General features: G+C 45.0%; 1 protein-coding gene across 1 annotated transcript; it reads right to left on the reverse strand.

Annotated features, from left to right (window-relative positions):
• Nucleotides 1-1,349: 1,349 nt before the first annotated feature.
• On the reverse strand, nt 1,350-10,466 carry SLC30A10 (solute carrier family 30 member 10). The gene is made up of 4 exons (XM_075413018.1): nt 9,879-10,466; nt 9,401-9,484; nt 5,692-5,928; nt 1,350-4,938 (listed from the first exon to the last, which is right to left on the reverse strand). Exons 1-4 carry the CDS (start codon nt 10,363-10,365, stop codon nt 4,463-4,465), a joined length of 1,284 nt encoding a protein of 427 aa, XP_075269133.1. The 5' UTR covers nt 10,366-10,466; the 3' UTR covers nt 1,350-4,462.
• Nucleotides 10,467-12,182: the final 1,716 nt, after the last annotated feature.

Consider the following 12,182-nt stretch of genomic DNA (forward strand, 5'->3'; position numbering starts at 1 on the left):
TTGATTCACCAATCATGGAAATTACATTTTGGCCCATAAATTAAATCACACAAGGAACAGAAAAACCTAGAGGAAATTTTTGAGCAACACAACTCCATAACTGTAACAACTTTATACAGCGACATCCTCATATCAAGATATCACTGTTCAAATAAAGTATTTAACATAGAAAGTGCTTCCACTGTACAACAGAGCAAGTAGTAGAACCTATATAAATCTTCCCAGCATTTGGATTGTCTTTTCATAAATGTCCCTTTTACCTGCTTTCCAACCAGTGATCCAAGCTTTCCCCCAAGGTGTTAATGAATGACTAATGAACCCTAGTGATTTCATTATACCTTCTCAGGTTTAAAAAACAGCTTTCTTTAAAAAGTTCATTGAGGTGGTTTATAAAGAATTTTAAAATATATAAATATATATATTTATATCTCAGGATGACTACTTAGTCAACACTTCTACACAGATCACAGGGCATTGGAGTAGCCATCAACAGACCTTGGGTGGTGAACTTCACTTCAGGGAAAATTTGGATGCCAGCATACTCCCTTCAAAGTTCCAAATAAAAGGCAGCATTCAGGACAGCAAGTGTTATAATCAGGTAGAGGTGAGGGGAAAGAACAGGAAGAACTAAACACGATCCAAAAGTTGTTTGCAATGGTAAATTGTATCACGCAACAGAACCAGAAAGTGGGTGAATATGAATTAAATGAAGTGCAAAAATTAAACCAGTGCATAGAAGAGGTATTTCTAAACTGTATTATAGGTACACCACCATGGCCAGAAGACTAGCAAAATCATACTGTTTTTACTGAAGAGACGAAGAACAAGAAAAACATTAAGAGGAAAAAAACGATGGTTGCACTACAACTCAAAATACATGTCGCGACGAACAGAAGGAGAAGGAAGTCAGCTGCAAATTTGGCGAAACAAAGGCAATACTCCCCAAAACAGCATCAGTTACTTTTCTTTACATAGAAAAGCAAAGGCAAGATCTGCATTTAGAAAGTTACAGAAGAAGGAAAAATTAAATATCAAATTGACATGTTTGGTTAAAGGATATCATATGAAAAGATGACAAAACCAAATGGAATTCACTTTAAAGAAAAAGCCCAGAACTGATGAAGGCCAGTAAATTGCTTTTGCACTCAATGCCATGTCAATTTATTCCAGATTTCACTCTTGTTTCAAAACTATCTGCCAAGGCTAGCAAACGTTTCGCTGTTGTGCAACTAGGTCCCATGTGTGACTGGTTATGGATCAGAGGGCCACATTAGCTGGACATTCAGTTGAAAATTGCCTGTGTTTTAAGCAGATTTCCTTTGCTACAGACAGTGATGGACAGATGGGGGCAACAACTGCAAGAGGAATTGAGTATCATAATGGTGCCATCAGAAGGGAGTAATTGAAGAGGATGGGCTAGCACAATCAGCCTGCCATCATCAGAAATTTTACATTACTGAATTTGAGGGAGAAAAATGCAATTAAGCTAAAGAGGCCAGAAAAGAGATTTTTCAACAGTGCAATATGCTACAAAACTGAATTTAGAACAAGTGCCCATGGACAAGGGCAAATGCTGAAATCCACTGTATTTCAAAATGAGGTACGCTTACTTCAAGAGAATTAGAAGAGATATGCCAAGAACTGAAGGGAAATCAGCCAACACAAAATACACGCTGACTGGAATGAAGTCTTCTACAGAAGTAGAGAGGGGCCACCCAGCAGAGCCTAGTTGTGACACACTTAAAACAGAGAAGAAATATATTTTTTCCAGGACTCAAAGGAAAATAAGGATACTAGGTCAGAAACCTTAGCTGGATACCCTGAAAGTCCCTACGCAGAAGGAAAAAAACAAGGTTCACCTCATAAATAACATAGCTCTGTTGGTTTTGCTTGCTTAAGTAGTAAAGCAAATTTTAAATCTGCTTGCTTTCCAGACCTGAAGATTTCTATAATCCCTGTTATTTTCCTATTTATTCACAGGCAACAATTACACTACATTCAACCAGACAAGAAGAACGTTTAAGAATGCTACTTCATTGTATTTGCAAGTTACAACACTTCAAAAATTAAAAAATAGATAATCACAGTTTTATAAAACACTGGATGAATAAAGAAAAAGATGGTCCATTTTGTCAAATGCTTCAACATTACACACGCCAGTTTTCTCTAATTCCAGAGTAAACAATACTGCCATTCCATCTTTCAACCATTTAATAAAATGCATACATAGAAAGAATTACCTGATTTAAGACACAAATGCATAATCATGAAAGGGTGCTTATTTTAGAGGATACCTGGGAAGCAAGTTCTCCCATAGACTTTGTTGCTATTTTGGGAGCTTTCTATTCCAGTTCTCAAAAACCCTATAAATATATTTGTTATTTACATCTAAACCCTGACATTTAAACATCATCACAGATGAAAACAAGGACAGAAAAAGAACAGAAGAAAGGGCTGCCTTACTTTATGCCACATACTTTTAAAAGACAGAGCAATACTTAACGTTTCCCAATTTACATTAATTTGTGCAATAACTCCCAAGCCAGATCCTGCTGCTTTCACCTTGGCTGCTGACAACAGAATCAGACAGACTGGAGGATCAAGCTTTTAATTACACTAATACATAATTTAATTTATATAATACAATCCTACGACGAAAGGCTGTAAAATGTACTAATTCACCCAAGAATCTGTTCAAAAGGGGTAACTACAAATCTAGAAATGTACTATTTAGACTACAATCACTGCTTCAGTAAATACTGTTTTCCAAGCAGCAAAACGGCCTGCTGTGTGTTTTAACATTCATTGACTTAATGTGATTGTCCTTATTAATAAGGAATTGGCTGCTTTCTCACCAGCCTTACAAGGAGGTCCTGGTATGTTCCCAGCCCAGGCAGGAAGTCAGTTTTCCCTTTCTGTTAAGGTGTCACTGAGGTAAAGACACCGCTATTTTATAGAGGTGTCCCCACAAATAAATTAATAAAATAGCCTGTCCAGGCCACAGAGACCACTGGAAGGCTGCTTTTGACAGCAAAATTTATTTGAAAGCTTCTGGATCTGGTCTGTATAGCCGGTGAGGCTAAGCACTACACACAGTGTGGATTAGATAGTGGGTCTCCTCTCCAAGAAACCTGGAGAACAGACCTGACCACCAATCCAGCACTGGTGACCGGGCACATCATCTTCTTTTCCTTAGAGCACCTCCCATGCCTTAAAAAAAGGCAAGCAGCAAAAAGATAAAGGAATTGCTTCACTAAATACACATTGCAATACACCTTTGGGCAGGGGGAGGAGGAGCAGGGCAGAGGGGAGGGCTTAGAACTTTAAAACAAACCAACACAAAATAATTGGGACTAAACCAGGAAAAATTCCCTGCAATTTTTTTTTAAAGCTCCCTCTAAGTGACAATACTGCATATAAAACTTCAAAGGGACTTTCTTGATGAATATAATGTTAAATTATGCCTTAATAATAGAACTGCAGAATTTTAACTGTTCATAATAAACTCATTAGCTTATTTATTCAGCATGAATAATGACAGACACTCAGTGTTAAAGATACTGCAATCGTCCCGCACAATGATGAATTAAGACGGTGGCTATTATAACTTCTGTTGTCAGGAGGAAAAAAAAATAAAAATAAAAAAGACTGAGTTGTACAATCACAACAGTGAACAAGATAAAAGTTAACTGGATGACTGCCTGCGTTTCCATTTGCTAGAATCAGTACAGACAACATTAGTAAGTATTTCTTTGCTTTCATAACAAGAAATCTATTCCTTAGCACACTTATCTGAGATTAGGCTAGGACTCCAGTATTACTAGTAGAGAAGCAAGACTGGCTTCTACTCTGTCCCCAAATACAGGAGTCAATCAAGAAAACAATGCAAGTCAAAATTCCTGAGTGCTTCCCCTCCCCCTTAGACGCTCTGAATTTCATTCACAGACTCCACTGGCCAGAAGCACAAGCATCACTGTTAAACATGAACTGTCTATGCCAAAATGGGTTTTAAGGATCAGTAAAGCAACTCTACTGAAGTCCTCTACAAATATACAGTACCTCAGCCCAGTATGGTCATTAACAGGCCACAGGGCTTTCAGGCAACACCTCACCACTTCAGCAGCAAAGGCCAGAGTTTCATTCCCAGTGCCACTGGCCATTAACCGCAAGCATCAGTGCAGACAGCAACACAGCCCATCCGCTCTAACACCAGAAATTCACTCATAGTTTGGTAAGGAACTGGGTTAGGCTGTATCAGAAAAATCTTAGATGAATGCAACACCCTTCATGGAAATATTATTCCTTTTTTCAGATACAAGGGGGGTTTAGGCATATTTTGGTTTACAGCTAAAGCACAGAAATCTTTTTGCCACACCAACTTCAGCTACAACCACCGATGACCCCCTTCCCAGCCAGGATACATTTGTTCTATGAAAACACAACGCAGAGTACAGGGAATTGCCTAAAGTCGTGTACTGCTCAACTGTGATTTGTAACCAGACACATCACAATTTTTCACATTTTTACTGCTATCCTCTGCCAATGGGGGCTCAATGGGGATTTCAATATCATTTTTACTTGAACCATTGTCTTTATGCAGCGCAGAAAGGCAACTATTGTTTTTCTCAGTACTGCCATTAGTTTTAGCCAGGGGGTTCTCCCGCTGACTGCAGCACAGCTGAGAGTCACAAGCTTTTGAGATGCAGGGCGAGCTGCACAGTAGCTGGGAGGTCTTGCGGTCAATGTACTCCGGCTGGATGGTCACAGAATGGATCCCTGCTTCATGGAAAACCTTCCGTATTTTATAAGCAGCATCTTGGTAATCAGTAGGGGTTTGGCACTTGATATGAAGAGTAGCAATGTTCTTCCCACCTGCAAGCTCCCAGACGTGCACCTCATGAAGGCTGCTAACCCCTGGTACACGAGATAGGCTGTCAGCTGGAAGACATAAGAGAAGGATATTAGAGGCTTTGGTGTACTGGTTAATTACTAGCTTTCCCATTAAGAGCCCTATATGAAAGCAGCAGTCTCCAAACTACCGTTTTAAGAGAGCTGTACTTAGTAAATATGTCTATTCCCAGCTGCCTTGGGTTCAGTCTCCGGATGACCACACGAGCTGGCCACCCTTGCTTTTGGGTTCACCCATCCCTCGTGCTCCCCAATGGCAATTCACCAGCCGTTGCAGAAGCAACACTAGAGCACCACTTCCTCGGCCAAGACCCCACATCTCTGGTTTGTTTAATCCCCGAGTGTGGTGGAATTCCAGAAACAATCAGTGCTACTCCACAATTAACCACTGTGAACAACGCCAGAGAGCTACAAAATTAACCAACCTTAATGGAAATTTCTAAGTTGTTTTGGAAGCCTTTCGGAAGCAGCTGCTGCAGTGCTGGGAAATACTGTAATTCAATGTTGTTTCTTTCATAAACACCCCACACCAAGCATTAACAGCTCAAGGGCTGGTATTTTTGATGTATTGTTGGAGTACCACATTCTCAAACTGCATGCTTTAACTAATCCAGAGAGATTTGAGTCATGTTGCTAGGACACAGGCATGTGACTATTTCTCATGGTTCTTGAGAATTTAGAGCTATTATGAGTAAATAATCCAAACATGTCATTCCAGAAATAACATATGCATTAAAATATATCACTAAAACTAACAGCACTTCAACAACAAGCTTGACTTACTCAGTAGTCGCATATTAACACCTTTGGGAACCATCTGCAACAAAATAGTTGAGGTCTCTTTGATAAGCGGGAATGCAGAGGACAAGATGATGAACACCATAATGATTGTCAGGCTTGGATCGATGTAGCACTGCCAATTACACGGAGCATCCCCCAGAGGAAGCACATGGAAGATTGCAGCAGCAACTACCACGACTACAGATCCAAGTGCATCTCCCATAACATGCAAAAGAACACCTGAAACAAATGGCACAATTTCCATTAGTGGGTTGTTTGTTTGTTGGGGGTTTTATTTCTTTTGGGGGGGGAGAGTAGTGCTGCATTTTCAAGTCTGCTCTACTTAACATGAAAAACACAATATTCCAAGCACTAACATCATAACCAAAGTTTTCAATAACAGCTTTCAGAATGAAACAGCAAGGTAAATACTGAGTGAACCACAGCTGCTTAAGTTGGGATGCATTATTAAACGTGTAGGGTTATGCTAGCAACTGCGGTCCAACTGCAATGCCATGGCAACGTAAAGTGTGTTTGCTTAAATGCGTGCAGATTATTAAGAGATCCTGGCACATCAAATCTCAAATCTCACTTAAAAACTGATGACTAAATCTATCTGTTCCACCCTGGAAGCTGAGAGCCCCAGACCACCCCCAGTAACAGTTACTCTCCTCCATCAGCTTCTATGACACTGCTGAAATAAGTGAAACCTAAGCCCATTCCTATGGCTCCAAACGCCCTCAAACTCCAATTTTCAGATCAAGCTTGATTACTAGTCATATTTAACTTTGTCCCACCAACACCACTAGCCCTCAGACCCCCCCAGAACAGAATCTGGTCTAAGTCATTCACATGGACACCATGGTTTCATATGTGCCTGGGCTACTAAATCCAGAGGAATGCTGGGTACCACTTTTCACATCTACAGGGATGTTTTTGCAGAAAAGGTAAAGACACAAAACAGGCTCTTACAACAACACATTTTTTATCTGCCCTTTCAATTGTAATGAACAAAGTAGTCTTCCTGCTATAAAGTCACAATAATCTAAGAACTCCTTTTAACTTCCTTTTTTTTCCCCCCACTATTTCAGATAATCTTCCCTCTTCCCGTCATTGCTCAAATGCCCTCCCATTTTGTCAGTCTCTACTGTTGGGGGTCAGATTTCCTTCGAAACCCATGATTAATTCATAATGTCTCTAAATATACGAAATTAATTTGTCAATTCTTCATTGTTTGGATCCTGTGAGAGAATAAAACAGACCGTCTCCTTTTAGCATCTCTATGACAAGCACTCTCGAGAGCTTCCCTCCAGTTTAATCACTTCCTCACGGATGGAGAAGCTGCAAAAGGCTCCCTCCGAAACTCATCAGCACAGCAAAGAGTTTTGACTCTTCAGTGATGCTGGAGCAGACCTAGAGCCATGCCTGTGCTACAGCGTCTGGCCAGCTCTGCGTGTGAGCACTGATCTTCTGTGCAACAAATGAAGGCAATAACCACTGGAGTTCCTCTGAATCACTTGGGTCAGACAAGAAAGTACAAGCTTCCAGCGAGTCCAGCTCTTTCTGCTGGAGTCGGGGGTGCTTCGCCCCATTTGGCAGGCTCCCACAGGGTTTTACTCCTCCTAACAGTGTTGCAGTGTTTCCCTTTCATTCACAAAATAATCCTGATTCAGCGCTGGCTATCAGCTATTGCACTAACAAGAGGGACAGGCAGGATGCAATTGCCAAGGCAACTAACTAGAGAGCACAGCTTAAAAAGAACTGGCAAATGTTTCAGAAAGTTGTCTTTTGAATTAAGCAAGTATTCAGGATTTTGATAAATTATGAATTGAGAATGCAAAATTTGGAAAATGCTTATTTTATGCTACTATCATCATTAATATGTACCGCTTGGTTACGCATCACATAATGAGGGCCTAGACATAAGTGAACCCATTTCCCTATCGCTCCCCAAAAACTATAGGTACAAGACAGAACCGAAAATGAATTTTTGTTAAATAAAGTCAGTATGGTAAGACGATAGGTAACGCAGAGTTTCCAACAGATTGTGCTGGAAAGTCTGAACTACTCTGCATATGCTCAAGAAGCAAAGGGAATAATTTTACACTACAACAATTAATCCTGCCAGGCAGAATATATGGATTCCTGTTCCTCCCACTCTTGAAATCAAGGAAGCTGTTCCTCTGCCAATCCATTTTGTCCAGCCATATTTTTCAGGGAGGCTCTGATTCGATAATGTACACAATATTTTGCCAAGTGATTATGAAGTAAGTATAGCTATGTAATTAACTTCAAAGGAAAAACACAGATTTTGAATCAGAATTTTAAAGACACATATCTGTAGCATTGGCTACAGAAGCAAGGAATATTTGTAAGGACAATAAAAACAGATTTTGCAAAGATAACATACTAAAGTAGCACTTAAAGAAAAATTCTCTTTTTGAAAATCAAAGATGACAGGTTTTTAAAAAAAAATTGACACAAAACTCCTTCTAATTCTGACATTTTTGGAAGTTTCCAGCATCACTATGCCTAAACACTATCCTTCAGGCAAGTAAGGCCTTCTCTAAAATATACTCATCGGTTTCTCACAATTCTCTCCTCCATCCCTCACAGTGACAGTTTGCTTTTCGTGCTTCAATAATCCTACCACTATAATGCCATAATATCCAGTGACACTGATTTCTAGACATTCAGGAAAATGTTGTGGCTCCAGCACATGGTTTGATTTCCAAAGTGTCCTCCCTTACAGACACATCTGCACAACTCTGAAAATGCTTTTGCAAGACAGGTAGACAGACACACACCAGAGAAAAAAAAAAAAGCCTCAGGTGCCTCAGGTGCCTGCCTGCCATGTCGACCTCTTAAGCTGAACTCCTGCCAGTGTACACGACTTTGGAGGAACATCAGACGCCGACCAGTGACCGTAAGAAGCCTGAAACTACCATTCTGCTTCAGCTTTCTGACAGCACTTTCCCTGGGGACAGACTCGGTGTTTAATGTACTCGGAGACATCTCCTTTTGGCTCTGCTCAGAATAGGTACATAAACGTGTATGCATATAAACGCCTGCACAGAGAGGGGCAGAGACACTTGGTTAATCTATCCCTAGAAGCGGCTATACTGTCTCACTCCACAGATAACGCGGGGACCTGCCGCATTACGTGAGATCCTGTCACAGGCTCTCTCAGGAACAGGTTCACAGTTCAAAGACCTGGACAAACACTGTGCTGAAAGCACCAGTTTCAGCACCATTTTCCTTGTGCTGACACTAAAGCATTATCAACCTCGGGATTTAAAGAAATGCTGTTCCCTTCCCAAACGCATTTGGAAGCTGAAAACTGCTCAACTACTGCAGCAGTGACGCTCCAAGCAGTACCTCATCGCTGCCCACTTTACCTTCCTGCAAGGCCTCTAGCGACTTGAGCTTTGCCCCCGTCCCAAAAAAGCTCAGCTGCACTCTTCTAAAGAGCTAAAACCAAGATGTGAGCACACTCGGAACCAAACCAACCTCACACTACTTTGCTATTGTCCCTGCTATTTTCTACAACCAAAACCTTTCTGCTAAAGATAACTGGGTCCATACACACAGAAGAGTTGTGGGCTTCTGCTCCATTTCTTACTGGCATTTGGAAAAAACAAAAAAATCTGAAAGGGAAACCAGAAAGTGTTTAAAGTTCGTCTAATATTAGCAGTATACTGCCATGCTGTACCTCTGATGTTCAAGGCTTCAGACTTTTTCTCTTGTTTCTTCTCAAACCCCTCTTCAGGGCTTTTTTGGTCGTTTGGTGAATCACCTGCATTCAAAGAAGAAACGCTGTGTTGTGTATAAGTTCTACAAACAGAAAAAACATCAACCTTCTCAAAACCAACTCATTTCAAAGACGACAAGAATTACCAAGCAAGAGCAAACCAAACCATTTCCCGTGCAGCTCAGCAAGGCCTCCCTCCTCGCTCCCGAGGGGCCACCCAGCAGCCCGGTGTAAAGTGCAAGGCGAGAGAGGCGGCGGCGGGGACCCGAGCGCGGTGACGGCGGCTCCCCGGGGCCCACAGGCCGGGTCCCGGGGACAGACGAGGCGAGAGGCGGGGTGGGGGGAAGAGGTGCGGGGCGACGGCAGGCCGGGGCAGGGCGCGGGGGTGGGGAGAGCGGCGAGGGAAGGCCGGGGCGGCGGGGCCGCAGCCGAGAGGCACCTGCTTCGTCCGCCCCCTCCGCCGGGGCAGCGCCGGGCAGCGCGGCGGGCGGGCGGCGGCGGCGGCAGCAGGCGCCCCAGTCCTGGAAGACGAGGAGCCCGACGAGGTTGACGGCAAGGCCGAGGGTGCCGACGATGAGGACCAGCTGGGCGTCGTCGATGGGCTCCGGCCGGGCGAGGCGGAGGATGGCCTCCACGAAGATGGTGAAGCAGAGGGCGGTGAGGAAGACGGCGTTGCTGAGGGCGCCCACCGCCTCGGCGCGGCTGTAGCCGTAGGTGGCGCGGGGGCCGCGGCGGCTGCGGCGGGCGATGCGCCCCGTGGAGATGCCCACGCAGAGGGAGATGAGGTCCGAGAGCATGTTGAAGGAGTCGGACACCAGCGCGATGGAGTTGCCCAGGTAGCCCGACACCAGCTCGGCCACGAAGAAGACCACGGTGAGCACCAGCATGAAGATCAGGCGGCACGTCTTCCCCGAGTACCGCCCCATGGCGACGGACGGACGGACGGCCCCACCGGCGCCCCTCTCCGCGCTAGCGCCGGGGCATGCCCGGCCGCCGAGCCCGCAACGACTGCGGCCGCCCCGGCCCTTAACGCCGCCGCCCGCCGCGCCGCGCCGGGCCCCGCCCGCCGCCCGGCCCCGCGGGGAAGGCGCCGGCTGCCCGCACCGCCCCGCGCCGCCCGCCGCCCCCCCCACCCCCACCCCGCCGCCGCGGCCGCGGGGCCGCGGGGGTCCTCAGGAGCCACCGTGGGGGACACGAAATAAATAAAATCGGAAGCGAAGCGGCGGCGGCGGAGGGGAGGAGCGGACCTGGCGAGTCTGGCCTCACCCTCTGAGAAAAGTTACCTCCTGCGGGATTTTTCTTTACCCACAGAACAGTCTGTAAGAAGCATAATAAGTGGGTAAACCTCTGTCTTGTATTTGTAGATGATTTTTTTGTTGTTGTTATGACAGTTCTTGGGAGAGCGACACCTCTGCATAGAAACGGCAAAAGGTCGCAGCGGACTACACGAGATGATGGGAGCAACTGAGTAACCAAAGCCGGTGCTGGGAAATTAAGTCATCCTCAACTGTGGGGTTCTCAGTAACACAACTGGGCCCAAAAATAATAAATAGAAGACCTAAGACCTAAAGAAAATCACAGAATCACGGAATGTTAGGGGTTGGAAGGGACCTCTCATCCAAGCCCCCTGCCGAAGCAGGGTCACCTACAGCAGGCTGCACAGGACCTCGTCCAGGCGGGTCTTGAATATCTACAGAGAAGGAGAATCCACAGCCTCTCTGGGCAGCCTGTTCCAGTGCTCTGTCACCCTCAGAGGGAAGAAGTTCTTCCTCATGTTCAGACGGAACTTCCTATGCTTCAGTTTGTGCCCATTGCCCCTTGTCCTGTCACTGGGCACCACTGAAAAGAGTTTGGCCCCATCCTCATGACACCCACCCTTGAGATATTTATAGGCATTTATAAGGTCCCCTCTCAGCCTTCTCTTCTTCAGGCTAAACAAGCCCAGCTCCCTCAAGCCTTTCCTCATAGGAGAGATGCTCCAGTCCCCTCACCATCCTTGTAGCCCTCCGCTGGACTCTCTCCAGTAGCTCGTCATCTTTCTTGAACCGGGGAGCCCAGAACTGGACACAAGACTCCAGATGGGGCCTCACTAGGGCAGAGTAGAGGGGAAGGAGAACCTCCCTTGACCTGCTGGCCACACTCCTCTTAATGCACCCCAGGATGCCGTTGGCCTTCTTGGCAACCAGGGCACACTGCTGGCTCATGGTCAACCTGTCGTCCATCAGCACTCCCAGGTCCCTCTCCGCAGAGCTGCTCTCCAGCAGGTCCACCCCAAGCCTGTACTGGTGCATGGGGTTGTTCCTCCCCAGGTGCAGGACCCTGCACTTGCCCTTGTTGAATTTCATCAGGTTCCTGTCCTTAAATACTGTCCTTGAAATTATATCCTCCGAGTTCCTGGAGAGCTACACAAGAGGCACACCGGTGCTGGAGTTACGGCTTCAGCAGCTACAGTTCACACTGAAGTGCCGCAGGAAATGCTTTGCCACACCTGACAAAGCATTCATCACTATCGGATAATAAACCAGCATGGCCAGGGAACACTATCATGTCCTTCCTACCAAAGGTGGGGTTCTCTACAACCAGAAATTCATTAAAGTCTTTGGGAATTTCCTCTTTGTCCCAACTCTGAAGCAATTGTGTTGCTACTGCTGTTACTTGAGTTTGATCCCTTGCTGGAACGCATTTTTTAAATGAGTCCTCTGAATTCCACATAAATTCTGTGTACACAACCAAAGCCTTTCTT

This window comes from Opisthocomus hoazin, chromosome 2, assembly GCF_030867145.1.
Source record: "Opisthocomus hoazin isolate bOpiHoa1 chromosome 2, bOpiHoa1.hap1, whole genome shotgun sequence".
NCBI lineage: Eukaryota > Metazoa > Chordata > Aves > Opisthocomiformes > Opisthocomidae > Opisthocomus > Opisthocomus hoazin.

Excerpts from the sequence above, each read along its gene's own strand:
- SLC30A10 (XM_075413018.1), bottom strand. The coding sequence starts at position 10,365 with ATGGGGCGGTACTCGGGGAAGACGTGCCGCCTGATCTTCATGCTGGTG. Across the intron at positions 9,485-9,878 it reads GGAGGGGGCGGACGAAGCAG|GTGATTCACCAAACGACCAA; the intron begins GTGCCTCTCGGC and ends CTTTGAATGCAG. Across the intron at positions 5,929-9,400 it reads TGAAGCCTTGAACATCAGAG|GTGTTCTTTTGCATGTTATG; the intron begins GTACAGCATGGC and ends CATTTGTTTCAG.